The following is a 15,444-nucleotide window of genomic DNA, read 5'->3' on the forward strand; positions in this document are numbered from 1 at the left end:
ATGGGCCCTGCGACTGACTGGCGACCAGTTCAGGGTGTAGTCCGCCTTTCGCCCCAAGTCAGATGGGATAGGTTGCAGCGCCCCACGACCCTAACCAGGATAAGCAGTGTTGAAAATGGATGGATGGATTTAATGATAGTATATTATAAATTGGAAATCAGTTCTGCCGCAAATTTATTATCCCGAGAAATCGAATAACCTGTTCACACAATCAAGCAGTCGATGAGTATTTTCTTTATTCAATTATTTTCCTAAATATTGTTTTCCTCCTGACATCAGTAAGCTGTTGCCATGGCAGTTCACATAAAGTAGTAATGATAATTATTACAGCATGGGAGTGCTTAAATTATGAAAATCTTGGGGGTTTGAGTACAAGCTGAATAAGAAAGTGAAAATAAATGAACAGAATGAGGACTTACTGCTTTTTGCGTGTTTTTCATTCTTCTTTTTTTTTCTACAGTTTTATTACTACACCTTTACAATCGCTGTCATACAACTCCAGCTTGTCCTTGGGAGTTTTTAAAGAAATACAAACAGTCATGAATATTGAAAGAGTTTCCATTCATGAATAGTTCGACAGAACAATCAGAAAGAGGAGGAAACTGCTGCTGTATGCAATTAGCTTTACCAACAGACTGACTATTCATACGTCCTAATTATCGAGTTTGGCAAGGCATCTCACCCAAAAGTCAGGCTGATTTCTTCATTAAGTGAAAATCATGTGGTCAGTAAAAATGGACTGTAGCAAAAGTTTCTAAAATATAAATCTGAAAGGGATATATTTAGAAAGGATCCAAAAAAATTCATAATTTCACAAAATGAAAGCGACATCCTATTTATATATACACATTATGTACAGTCATAATATTAAGTGACATTGAAAATCAAAATCTTTATTTCACTACCAAAAAATATGACGAACGTGACAACCAAATAAGACAACAGCTGCTACGACACAAGCAATAAATTAGACAAAATACATCTCCTTCACGACATCACATGCACCTCGTTACCAAACTGCCCTGCTGAGAGGTTGACACGTACATTAATTCACCATTGATTTCCATTCTGTACAAAGCCGATAAAAGGCACCGGCAGGCCTTAACATCTACAAGCGAGCAAGGTTCTCTAGCACCGAGACTCAGCATAACCTTCAGTAGTAGGTGTGTTCTGTTTCACGTTGTGGTACTCGTACTCACTCTCAGAGTCCTGGAGACACAGACAATGAGAAAACAAACACAGGAAGATGAGCTAACAGGAGGAAACCACAAAACTTATAAAAGAAATAAAAAATAGAAAAAAATAATTCGCTGACAACATATATCCAGTATGTAAAACAGCCTGTGAAACAGATCTGACAGACATGCTCACTTAAATTATTCAACAGCAAGACTGTCGCACAATTGAAGAGTATGCACTGTACTGTACCGTCAGGGATATGTCACAGCATGTGATCCCTGTGTCTTTGCCCCCCATTCGGTCGTTGTCATACTCCACTCTGATGAACATAGAAGAGACAACAGTGAGTCAACGTACAGTATAATGCCAAGGCAAAATAAAGAGAAAGCCAACTTTGGTATCGTACTACAATGGACCCCTGCATATTCGCAAAAAAAAAAAAAAAAAGGAAACATTAAATTTGGCATTAAATAGATGGATTTGTGAAAATGTATTAATAAGTCTCTGGCACTAAATGAGTTAATAAAGGTAGCATGTCAGTTTAACCTGTTGTCTTGGAATGGAAATTGTTTAGCCTGGAGGCCTTTATGTTCCATCCATCCATTTTCAACACCGCTTATCCTGGTTAGGGTCGCGGGACGCTGGAGCCTATCCCAGGCGGACTACACCCTGAACTGGTCGCCAGTTAGTCGCAGGGCACATATAGACACGGAGAACCATTCACACCGTCACTGAGTGGGAACTGAACCCACGCTGCCTGCACCAAAGTCAGGCGAGTGTACCACTACACCGGCCTTTATGTTCTGGAAGAAATTGTCAAGACTTTATTAGAAAACACCTGCAGTCTCTTCAATAAATGTAGATGTGCAACAATTAATCGATTATCAAATTAATCGACAACTATTTTGACAATCAATTAATTGTTTAGGCGGTTCTCACAGTTCTGAGGACCCGGGTTCAAATCCGGCCTCACCTGTGTGGAGTTTGCATGTTCTCCCCGTGCCTACGTGGGTTTTCTCCGAGCACTCCGGTTTCCTCCAACATCCCCAAAACATACATGGTAGGTTAATTGCAGACTCTAAATTGCCCGTAGGTATAAATGTCAGTGCAAATGGTTGTTTGTTTGTATGTGCCCTGCAATTGGCTGGCGACCGGTTCAGGGTGTATCCCACCTCTCGCTCAGATTCAGCTGGGATAGACTTCAGCGACCCTAGTGAGGATAAGCGGATGGAAAATTGATGGAATTAATTGTTTAGAGATGTTGAGTCACTTAAAATTGTCCAAATCCTCAGAGGAACCCTTCAGCCAATCACCGGTAAATATTCTTTGATTTTTGTAGTGCTCCGTGAAAGCAGACTGATTATCTTTGTAATTAATCAAAATAAAACATCTGCAAACATCTGTTTTTATTTTGGAAAAGAATGATAAAAAAAATTGCCTATTTTCTGACATCTTAGGGACCAAACAAGTGATTGAAAAGTAATAATTTTATGTTTGTGCATTTTCTCCACTGTCAATTTGAAATAGTTGTTTTTGAATAAAGGGATGGAAATTAAAAAAAAATTTTATCCACACCGATTAATCAAAAATAGTCGACAGATTAATTGATTATTTCAATAATTCTTTCTTTGCAGCCCTAAATGAATGCATAAGATTAGTACAAATAAAAATTTTATTTGCCAGACGCATCAAGGAGATTTGGCCAAAGCCCCAGCCCTACCTCAAACTTAATTATTCTTTAACCTTTGTAAAATTAGCAGTTCAGAGGTGAATCTATACCAACCAGGAGTTGGATAAATCTCAAGAGACCCACTTCAGTGATTGGTTGAACAAATCTACTCACCCATCGGCGACCTCTATGGATGATCTGTAGCCCTTGGATTGGCTGCGCTCTCTCTTGGGGCAGAGCATCCGACCAATCAGAATAAGGGCAATGATGGTAGAAGGGACGAGGATGAAAACGAGAAGGAATGTAACATCCGAGAAGCGAACACTGGGTGCTGAGGAGGACGACAATTGGAGGTACTTAGATATCCATCAACAAGCTTTTTAGGAGAGCATGTAAACCCCCTCAGCCCCCTCCACAATTACACAACATACATTGCAAAATGCAGCTACACAGGAAATTTCAACTGCTTTTGCTATATCTTTTTACCAATATAATGATCAGAAACCATTCACAACTTGGATTAAAATCATAATAAACACTATTCTATATACCAGTGGGCAGGCTGACAGTATAACTCAATGTACAAAATACATAAATATATATATAATTGTTGACGAGTCAGCTTCATTAAATACATGTTGACAAAGGAATGCTAACTTTGCACTTTGCCGTGCCTGTATGTCAAGTCTCGTCGTCTGAAGTAAATATACAGTAGGTAGCATTCACATACAGTAAATTAGATGACAAACATGCATTGCAAGAGGCCTCATTTGACAATTGTTACTGGCATTATCATGTGCAAAATAAAATATTTGCTTGGTAACAATATGAAGCAGATATGTGGAGCGCCTTACCACTGGGAGTGACAGTGAGTACTGTGTGTGAGTTTGGGTTCCCGTGGACATCTGGGGGATTTCTGACTGAGCATGTGTAGGTTCCATTATCATTCAGTGTCGAATTGATCAGAGAGATGGAGGCTTCCCCCCTTGCCGGGCTTCCTCGCCACTTAACACGCCCACCGAACTGGCCCTCCAGAGGAGGGAAGGTACGAGAAGAGAAGTGGAAGAACTGAGGAAAGCAGAAAAGGAGGCAAAAACTATTATTACTCATTACAGGAGTTGAGGGGTGTGGTCAAGAGAAGTAAATATAGGCCAAAAGGTCTTATAATTTGGTCACAAAACAATAGCTAAATCATTCTGATGTGACAGTAGGTAGTAATAATTGTACAGTAGAATAGCCTCTGCCATTGCCATAGAAACTCCACTACTTTAGAGGTTCATTTTTTGGTGGACGAGCGGGGACACCTGTTAGTGTTATTGTATAGATTGTTAGTGCCAGCAAGATGACCAGACAATGTTTATTTCAACACTGTTATAACACCGAAAGGATTTCTTTGTGTTTAGCATGTACAGGATTGTCATCAGTTTACGCTGGTGTTGATCTACAACAGCACAAAATGAACAAGGTTGAGCCCCTTCCAACATGCAAACCAAACACAAGAGTAAAGGTAAGGCACTTCTTTCTTTTTTTTCTCATTGTTTTTCTTTTGATTATTTTTGTACTTATGGCCAAGGTTTAAAACGATGGTTTTAGTTAGTAGTCGAGAGTACATGTGTTCCAACTAATGTACAAAATTGGGTTACACTAAACCAAGGACCGCCTGTACAGTAAATTCTTTGGCTTGGCTTATATTTACTATACAAAGCCTTTGCTCGCGAACAAATTCACATGCTATTGATTTGTATTCACCACAGTGTATTAGTTTTCAACCAGAGCACTCAGATCTCCGCCAAGATATAAACATATGTTACCTAGGAAATCGATGGGCAAATGCTTAAGATTGAATAGCTAAATGAAGATACAGTTTCACGTAGATCCAGAATTTCTATGTATGATTTCCTCTGAGGCATATAGAGATAAGTGTCTGAAATTTTTAAATGGGAAGTTGCTACCAAATGACTGACTCAGCTGTCTGAAACTTGGTTCAGCACAACAGCTTTTGATGCTGCATACATACATAATGATTATTTATGAAGCTCTAACCCTCTTTTCTTTTCTATTTTAAGGTAAATCTCAACGTGCCAAACAAAAACTGATGAAAAGCAAGCATATACAGCATACAATAGTATATTGTAAGCTTTCTTGGAAGAAAAGCTAAAACAAGGTTGACGTTGACAAAAACTGATAAAGAGATGGCACAAAAAAAAATAAAAAATTAAAAAAATCAATAATCCAGTAAGCATATCTGACTGACAGTTTTGTTTCAGTGACGATCAGAAACAAACATTTGACCATAACTCTAAATGAATGTCATCATTTTCATCTAAAGAAAAGTATCTGGCAGCGGGTGCTGAGACAGATGGTGGTGGGACAAGCTAAGTGACGAGACCAATGTTCAGAAATATGGGCACAAATCTGAGCGCCTAAAAAATAAAAAGTATTTGGAGAATTAATCATCAGAATCGAACTGACATATATTACATGTTTCTCCAAAGAAAGAGACAAGGGAGGGGGAAGATAAGGATGGGCAAAAGCACGTTAGCACTATAGCTTCTTAATACCTGTGTCTGGGTTGACTTACAGTAAATGTGAGTGTAATTGGCTGTCGCCCCAAGGCTATGTTAGACTCCAATGACATACGTAGCATTGTTTCATTGCATTTAAATAAGTCTCACATAAAAGATGACAACATTGTCAAAACTATCAGCGTTCACCAACTGAGGAGCAGTGGCTGTGCAGGTTGGAAGAAATATTTGTAACGGAAAACGTGACACACAAAATAAGAAAAAATAATTACAGAAGACGACAGGTGCAACGATTAATCGACAACTAATTGATTACCAAATTAATCAACTGTTTATTAACTGGTAACTGATTAATCGTTTAGAGACCAACTTAAAATTCTCCAAGTCCTTGGAATTTCACTCTCACCACAGTAAATGTTCTGATTTCTGTAGTCCTCCATGAAAGCAGACTGATTAGCCGTTTCATTGGGGGGGACACTTTTGTTGCAAATAATCAATAAGTCAATAAGGACTTGGAAGTATGGATGAAGACTTAATTGTATATGCATTATGTGCCTCAACACCAACTTTTGTTGAAGGAAAACAAAAAAATAAGTTGGGGTGCTCACACACCCATGCATTAACCATTGAATAGGTTATATTATGCATGCCAGGCTAGTCACCGGCATGCATAAGAAACATAAGCATGCGCACAAACAGTTTGTCCTGCTTGTTTGACATGAGGTGCCAGTTAAAAATGTTAATCAGCATGCTACAACAATTCTTTGATAATGACACAATATACAAAAATTTAACCCTCCAAACTTCGGAAAATATAAAATCGTACTATATTAGAGAAATTCTAAGAGATGACGATAAACTAAATACAACTTAGTAATTAACAACGCCCAGCCTCCCAACAAACTGGTTATTCTCTAAAATATTCTTGCTGTCCTTTTGTATTATTTCTCTGCAATTACAGCTTCTTTTTACGTTATTTGTCATATGATGCAACTATGTAAACGTGAGGAAAATCCTAAAAGATCAGTTGAATATTTAAATGTGATCGATGACGACTTAACACAGCCACACAATTAAACGTAAAAGGGTGTGGACACTCAGTACCATTAATAAAGGTTTTCTTGTACTTTATACTTTTTATACCCCCTCAAAGATTTCTGCTTTCACAGCATATAGTACTGTATAATCATTCCCCCTGGATTTCAATGAAAGCTCAATTTTCATGGTCTGTGCATGTAAATATCTAATGAACTCAAAATGGGAAAGAATTGAGAAATAGTAGGCAGCAATATTTCATAACTCAAGTCCATCTGTGAAAGAGCCAGTAGCAACTATTTGGCGGTTTCCAAGCACTTTAACCTTTTCAAAAATCCCATTTTGGGAGTCAATCTGGCTTGAAAAACAAGCTATGTTTTACATTACAAAAACTTTGGTTAACTTTTCAGACCCCCTTAAATTGTTCACTCTTTGTTATATTGCAGCCATTTGTTAAAATCATTTAAGTTATTTTTTTTCCTCAATGTACACACAGCACCCCATATTGACAGAAAAAAAACGAAATTGTTGAAATTTTTGTTGATTTATTAAAAAAGAAAAACTGAAATATCACACAGCCATAAGTATTCAGACCCTTTGCTGTGACACTCATATTTAACTTGGGTGCTGTCCATTTCTTCTGATCATCTTTAAGATGGTTCTACACCTTCATCAGAGTCCAGCTGTGTTTGATTATACTTTTTGGACTTCATTAGAAAAGCCACACCGCAGTCTATATAAGACCTTACAGCTCACAGTGCATGTCAGCGCAAATGAGAATCATGAGGTCAAAGGAACTGCCTGAAGAGCTCAGAGACAGAATTGTGGCAAGGCACAGATCTGGCCAAGGTTACAAAATCTTTTTTGCTGCACTTAAGGTTCCTAAGAGCACAGTGGCCTCCATAATCTTGAAATGGTAGACGTTTGGGATGATCAGAACCCTTCCTAGAGCTGGCCGTCGGCCAAACTGAGCAATCGAGGGAGAAGAGCCTTGGTGAGAGAGGTAAAGAAGAACCCAAAATTCACTGTGGCTGAGCTCCAGAGATGCAGTCAGGAGATGGGCAAAAGTTCTAGAAAGTCAACCATCACTCCAGCCCTCCACCAGTCGAGGGTTTATGGCAGAGTAGCTCGACGGAAGCCTCTCCTTAGTGCAAGAGACATGAAAGCCTGCATGGAGTTTGCTAAAAAAAAAAAAAACACCTGAAGGACTCCAAGATGCCGAGAAATAAGACTCTCTGGTCTGATGAGACCGAGATAGAAATTGTTGGGCTTAATTCTCGGTGGCATGTGTGGAGAAAACCAGGCACTGCTCATTACCTGTCCAATACAGTCCCAACAGTGAAGCATGGTGGTGCCAGCATCATGCTGTGGGTGTGTTTTTCAGCTGCAGTGACAGGACGACTGGTTGCAATCGAAGGAAAGATTAATGCGGTCAAGTACAGGGATATCCTGGACGAAAACCTTCTCCAGAGTGCTCAGAACCTCAGACTGGGCCGAAGGTTCACCTTCAAACAAGACAATGACCCTAAGCACACAGCTAAAATACCGAAGGAGTGGCTTCAGAACAACTCAGTGACTGTTCTTGAATGGCCCAGCCAGAGCCCTGACTTAAACCCAATTGAGCAGCTCCTGAAAATGGCTGCCCACCTACGTTCACCATCCAACCTGACAGAACTGGAGAGTATCTGCAAGGAGGAATGGCAGAGGATCCCCAAATCCAGGTGTGAAAAACGTGTTGCATCATTCCCAAAAAGGCTGTATTAGCTCAAAAGGGTGCTTCTACTAAATACTGAGCAAAGGGCCTGGCTGGCTGTGGAATATTTCAGTTTTTCTTTTTTAATAAATCTTCAAAAATGTCAACAATTACGTTTTTTTTCTGTCAATATGCAGTGCTGTGTGTACATTAATGTGGAATTTTTTTTATGATTTTAGCAAATGGCTGCAATATTAAAAAAAGTGTAAATTTAAAGGGGTCTGAATACTTTCCGTACCCACTGTATATTCAAGTTACAGTAAATGGGAAGTCAGACCTTGTTCTTCCATAAGAACACATTTGTACTCTGAAAGCAGATCAGATAGAAGTTTATGGATTTCTTCAACTTGGATACATACGCAATCCAGCCAATTCAAACAGTTGCCTTACATTTTATTAAAAAAGAAATTAAAAAAAAAAGTTAAAAACAAGAAAGGCTTAAAAGGCTAATGGCACCATATGGAAGGCTGACAAAATGCCATGCAAGTACTCATTCCATCGAAACTTGCAAATGCAATATTCAAGAAATTAGATATCTGTTTAACATACAATATGTCACACAAGGTAACATTAGCTGACAAAGTAGATGCCATGTATCTGAAGAGCTAACTTCATAAAACGTGTTGCAAGCAGCAGAATAAAATAAATATATAAAAAAAAGTGTCTGATCTTAATCTCACTTTTTTAAAGTTAAAAAAAATCTTAATTTAGGAGAAAAGAATAAGATGGAGGTGATGCCTGCGTTGCTTCCGGTTTAGCGTAATTTTAAATTACAGCGTTATAAATCAAACTATCATATCTCGTAAAGGGGGCACCACGTCACTTTTTATATGTATAAAATTTAGGGAAAGTGACGAGAAACCTTTTTTCCCCACAGTCTCGTAATTTGAAGGTTGCAACATAAATTAGATAAGAGTTCTAGACGACCAGAGTTTTTTTCTGAATAATTGTATTTATGATGTATTTATTTCACATGCTTATTCATGGTCAGGCCCACTGTGATATACGACCAAGTATACTCACACATATAAACTTGCCAAAACAGCTAATGAAATTGGATGGAGAGTAAATACTGGCTTGAAAAAAGAAATTGGAAAAATTTAGACCTGATTCCATCCACGGACACAATATCACATTGCCAATTTGCGGCACATTATGTATTTGTGATAAATGGAGCAAAAATAGTTTGAATGGCTGTAGCACCGTTTTGCAATAACTTTAGAGCTTTGAGAGTTCATGACGTTTAAACACAAATGCATGCTAACATAATATCACCTTGTCTGTTCTTCTCATCTTGCTACACACTTTGAGGCCAGATAACATTGTCTGTTAATGACTAAACCAACAGTACTACACATTAGGCAGAGCCACAAAACATTAGCCTTCACTTCACTCTGAGTGCTCCTCTAGGAAATGATGGCATATAGGGTTGCAACTACCACAGTATATATTCCAGTGGTCTAAATGCAATTGCACAGAACCACATTTGATGGTTCACTTCAAGCCCAAATGGAACTCCTTAAATTATGTGGTGGTTTTTAGTGGACTGGTCAATGAGGCTCAACCCTGATTGAGTGCTGTTATGGGTTGGAATGGAAACGTGGATGGCATTTTGGAAGACTACAATACCAACATAGAGAAAAGGAATTTAGGTAACTGTTCACATGAGGTTTTCGGGGGATTGAGCAGAAGACCGATACAAATTAAGCACATGCATTGATGGAAATTCATGATACTTAAAAATTGGTTAAAAAAAAAAAAAACTGAAATTGGTTGAGACTTGAGAATTTCAGACACAAATTTACTTTACTAAAACACAAATTACTTTTACAATGCCTGTTCTTTTCCCACATATTTTCCAGGCCACTGCACTGTATAAATGACGCACAGAGTCTAATGTGTCAAAGCAGACAAGTGATGAGGCAATATTCCACTTCACTGAGTTCTGTAAATGTTCAATCAAGCCTCTAATGCGGCAACATTGTGGGGTATCTGTTTATAAAATGCTAAAGTTAGCCGTGGAATAAATTTAATTGTCATCTAGTCTAGGGAATCTCCAAAAATACTGTATCCTTAATTCAGTGATTGCATGCAAGTCTATTAAACTGCTTGGTGTAGCCCACATAGCAAACAATTGTAATAGATGAGACTTGAGGCTCTTTTTCTTTTTCTTTTTTTTATCCTGGAATTAGGAACTTTTGGCATGTTTGCGCCACAGGAATTCTTCCTCAAATTATACAATCAATCAACTTTAATCAATCAGACTCGTAGTCCATTAGAAAGCACATACAATACAGTAAACGACACATAAAGGAAGGTACATCAAAAAAATCTTCATAATTAATAACTATAATTAATTTGTACCCAATTTCCTTAAAAGAAACAACAACAATCTAAGAAATTTCCCCTGTACTGTCCAGTACGCAAGTATTTATTTCACAGTCACACTGGAGGAATTGGCTACAATGTTACTGAATTGATTTCCAGCCACTGAATCGTTTCGGATCGGATCGTTCTAAATGAACCAATATCATCCTTGAATTCAATCGGCAACCACAAACAGTGATACGAATCGAATCATTGCTAAAACGAATCGTTACACCGTTATGAAATATTTTTGATTCCTCAGAAAAACTGGTCTGATTTATTGTAAATATTTAACACTAACGTAATAATTTAATATTGTCTGCCCTGTTGAATAAATGTGGATCCTTGGTTATGAATAGCTTTGGTCTTTCTTTTTTCTTCTTAGCGTAAATGTTTCTTGGATGATGTACCCAAAAAAAAAAGGTGATCAGGAATATTTTGTTTCAGAAAGAAAAGTAATTTTGGTGCAAATGCCCTTTGGTGAAGAAGGAACTTTGTATTTGCTTTAAGTCATGTGTCAATCTTAGCACAGCCAAATACACACAGAGGTGAAGTCATTGTTTGACTTTCCGGTATCATCAAGAAGCACCAGTTTCAGAGTGAATGCCATCTATCGCATCATGTCAAAATCAAACACCCGTTTAACGTCACCATCCGAAACTAACAAACTACTGACATCAAGGCGCCAAACGCGGCAGTTGTCCACCAGGACAGCCAGCGAGGCCCATCAAAGTCCACGTCTGTCACACAACGCCACCATGAACCCTACAAAAACGTCTGAGTCATTGATAGAAACACCAATACAACATTGAGTTGTTGAAATCCATTTAAATACGCGGAAATGAATCTGCAAGAATTACCTCGTGGGATGACGCGGCTGGCTTTCCAAAAGGAGGAATTTCTACGATCGATTTAAAAAAAAAAAAAAAAGCCTATTAAAATGTTTCACTATTGCTATTTTCACTCGTTACGTTCTAAACAAAAAATCCAGGCTTTCAATATAGGCAAAAATGACACCACAGAATACATAGTATTTCAGTGAGGTAATGTCCTCACCTGTACTTGTCGTGTTAGGCCGTGATAGGCTCACGTGTATAAAATGTGGACAGGCAAAAATCTGGCTGAAAATCTAATATTTCAATCATAAAACAAGCCTAAAATTACTAGTCTTTCTTGGTGGGGATTTTTTTTTTCTGCAGACATAATGTGTGAATCCAGAACTATGGAATGAGTGCCATTGTTCAAAACTTTAGCTAGCTCCTTTAAGTTCACACGTCTAAGAGCTGAAACATTATTAGAATTGATTTCAAAGTGATTCATTGTGATGGATTCATTACAAAGGCTCTAACTAAATATGTATTCAATAAAGTCCCACCACAACTATAAATATTTATTTTTGGGTGACTCAAATTTAGTGCAGCAGAATTGAGTCCAACAAGATCTTCACGCACCGTCTGTGGCGGCCCTCCAGTCTGGGGTCTATAGGACCAGTCGACAGTCATCTTGCTAGTGGGTCGGCTGGTGGAAATGAAAGTGCAGGACAGTGTGACGGTGTCTCCTGTGGATGCATGCAGCTCTGCTGGAGAACTCACTGTGATGGAGAAGACTAGTGAAGGAGCTGAAAAGAAGAGCAAAAAACTGAAACATACAAATTGTGGGATTAAACAAAAACACTAGTTTGTGCAGGTGTGTGTTTTAGCAAATTGAGTTGACTACAAAAGGTTAAGTTACATTTACAAGGTTACGTTTAAGTCGAAGAATAACAGATCACAGTGAGATGTCCCCACACAGCGATCACTTTTTAGCAGTCAGGTTAAAAAACAAATTAAAAAAAACAGTTGCAATCCCTGCAGAGATTAAAAGGAACGCATGTTGATCTGACTTTGACCGCAGCCATCTTGTATTGGCTACTTTTCTAATTGAGTGGCAAAGTATCTGTGGAATGTCTATTCAGGTGCTTTTTTTTTCACATATTTAATCACAAATCCATGCTGATTCACATCTAAACATGAGAGTTTGCGGGTTGCTGACTTTGGGGTTATTATGCGCTACATACATCATAGCAATGCCTAGATTATATGCAAATAAGGAGGACTATGATATGGCTGGGCTATTCATAGAGGATGCGCATACAGTCTGTGTTAAATGCGTGTGTGACGTTGAAATATTCCATAACCGTTTGGCATAGTAAGGAAATGATATCGATACTTTCAAATTGGTCAATCGAAACTTGAATTGCCTCGCAACTGTGAGGTCATTTAAACGAGGAGGCAGCGGCGCCGTTAGCGTTGGGGGGTTTAACATGTCGTGATTCGGATGTGCCTGAAAAAGACAAGCATTTACAGGAGAATAGAGAAAGAGACATGTGCTTATATACACTACAAATAAACAACACGCCGATTGTGTTCTGAACTAAGTGGCAAAAGCGAGGACGCGGCAATAGAAAACCAGGAAGACAATGTGCTACACCCGCGAGACTTTTCTGAAATGATGTTATTTTACAACAGTTGTTACGTAAATAGAAACAACGTCGACACTCGTGGATGGAACGCTTGTGAATAAGCAACATGAAAGCCGAAGTATATGGCTTGTTCACTCACCGAAGAAAACGAGCAAATGGAACAGCAAGACGACTTGGAGCGAGCGAGTCCTTTGGCACATTCGAGGCATTTTAGGAGTTCAAAGAAACATCCACACAAAACGTCCCAAAAAAAAAAAAAGAAAAGAAATACGTCAAAGTCCTGCCATTGTGTAGTTCGGCGTGACTCAAAGTCTCCGGGGCGCAGCAGAATGAGCGCTACCTGACAAACAGGTGGATCAGGAAGTACGGCTAATGGAGCGACTTGGACCATCGAATAAATGGCACGCAAACGCATCAGCGATACACGACTCAACTGGCTTGTAGTACATATGAGGATCGAGTAGGCCATAGATGCGTGTAGTGTCAGTAATTATGGAACATAGCATATAAACAATGATCCGCTGCTGGTATGTCAGTCGATAGCAGCGGAAGGGAATATAGATATGATTCAAATGACTGTGCTCGCCAAAAAAAAAGTGGAATGTTTCAACCGCAAACATACATTTTACAAGTTGCCACACTAGAGGGCGCTGTTGCGAGAAAAACACAGAAATTGCCAAACCGTGCTGCTTGCAAGATTAAGGGCGATAATGGTGGTCGGGTAAATACCGTAATATCACATTCACATTTTCACATTTTTAACAAGGCTACATTGATATAAATGTATTGATATACCATTTTACTGTGCCATATGATCGCTAGCAAAAGGTAAATCAAACAACCAAGCATGTAGTGACTTTTGCACAGTACTAGAAAACGAGTTCATTGCTTGTATACAAATCGTCAAACTGTTCCAAACGTTAATGGATAGAAACATAACAATTAATTTACTAAATATCACCACCACTCCAACAGCCAGACGACGTGGAATCGTGTCAAAGCCAAAAGCAAAGTCGGAAGTACTGATCGTTGTCCTCGTCAGGTTTTGACAAGCTGCAACTGTGAAGTTTGCTTTTAACACCAACAACTTCTGGTCGATGGAAAGTGAAAAGCAAACAAAATGTGTCGTGATTTGATGACACACGCAAACAAGTCATACCACAATTTTATTTATGTTTCGGATTATGATCATGTCACTCCGTTTATGAAGAAAAGTACAGTCATAGCTATGTGCGCATGTGGTTTATTTGTACAAACTGCCCATTACTGGTTTCAGAGTCTTTTTATTATCATCTGTGATCCCACCGAGGCCCAATTTGTTCCCTTATGTGCCACGCCAGCCTCTTTAATAGCAAACATTGAATGCCCTCCTGGGACTAGCCCGCTATTTGTAGCCCTACTAAGATATCCCAGTCTCACATCTCCTGTCTTTAGCTACTGCTGTAATTGTCTCTAATGGCTACGAGTATTTGTTTTTGCTTTATCTTTCCCTGTGTTTGTGGAGGTTTCTTTTGAAGTGTATTTATGTTGCCATTTGGTGAGCCTCATTCATCGCCAACTCATGCCAGTTGTCTTCCGAGACTATTGTGGTCATATTGCATGCATCGCATTTCGTGACACATCCAATGATGATGATTATGCACTCTTGTGGCTAAAATAGAGTAGCTGCACATGTACAGCTTAGTAGATTGAAAATCTAAATGTATGGTAATGTCGTGATTTTACATAGCTGACTTTTGTGGAATGGAAAGCCCCATTCCCAGTTACCCTGTCACTTACTCGCAGTCAGTCCATGGTGTTATCCTCATGACAGATGAATTTAAAAATCTGTCTAGTTTGATATATACAGTAGATCGATAACAGTTCCCACACTGATTATAGACATATCGCTTTCTCTTTTGACTAAGTGAAAAAGTCTTCTGCCATCCACGTGTATTGTATCACCTGTATTACAGTATATCGTCTAATATGCTTGGCTTGGTTCGACCTATCTCCTGGACAATGAACCCTTATGCCTCTTACACAACCAGCACTGCATTGTGCTGTGATGTATTTTGTGTGTGTGAGCACAGGGGTTCTCTGTCTGTCTGCTGTAGCAGTACGGTGTCAGTTTCAGTTAAAGTCGTCTCTGTGGCACAACCGAAGTCTTTTTCCCTTCAGACGCTTTGTTTTGTGACTGCCATCAAACTGTGAGAGACCTCTTCGGTTGTTAACACTGGAGCGGACAAAGAAAAGGGGATTCAAATTGTTGGGGCCAGACGATGTACTGCACATGCAACCATAATCCTTGTAATGAAAGCCTTCAGTCTTCTCGACAGTTTACATGGACTCTGATAATGTGTGGAGGAGAATAGTTGATGAGTGACTTGAACGCTGTCAAACAAGATTGAAATGTCAGTGGAACTTCTACTCCACATTGTAGCAAGGAAGTCAATCTTTATTAATGTGTCCATTA

General features: G+C 38.9%; 1 protein-coding gene across 1 annotated transcript; it reads right to left on the reverse strand.

Moving 5' to 3' along the window:
* Positions 1 to 219: 219 nt before the first annotated feature.
* On the reverse strand, positions 220 to 13,510 carry mpzl3 (myelin protein zero-like 3). Its single transcript, XM_061781547.1, has 6 exons — positions 13,129 to 13,510; positions 11,980 to 12,146; positions 3,703 to 3,916; positions 3,023 to 3,179; positions 1,429 to 1,498; positions 220 to 1,209 (listed from the first exon to the last, which is right to left on the reverse strand). Exons 1-6 carry the CDS (start codon positions 13,196 to 13,198, stop codon positions 1,129 to 1,131), a joined length of 759 nt encoding a protein of 252 aa, XP_061637531.1. The 5' UTR covers positions 13,199 to 13,510; the 3' UTR covers positions 220 to 1,128.
* Positions 13,511 to 15,444: the final 1,934 nt, after the last annotated feature.

This window comes from Phyllopteryx taeniolatus, chromosome 8 (genome assembly GCF_024500385.1).
Source record: "Phyllopteryx taeniolatus isolate TA_2022b chromosome 8, UOR_Ptae_1.2, whole genome shotgun sequence".
Lineage (NCBI taxonomy): Eukaryota > Metazoa > Chordata > Actinopteri > Syngnathiformes > Syngnathidae > Phyllopteryx > Phyllopteryx taeniolatus.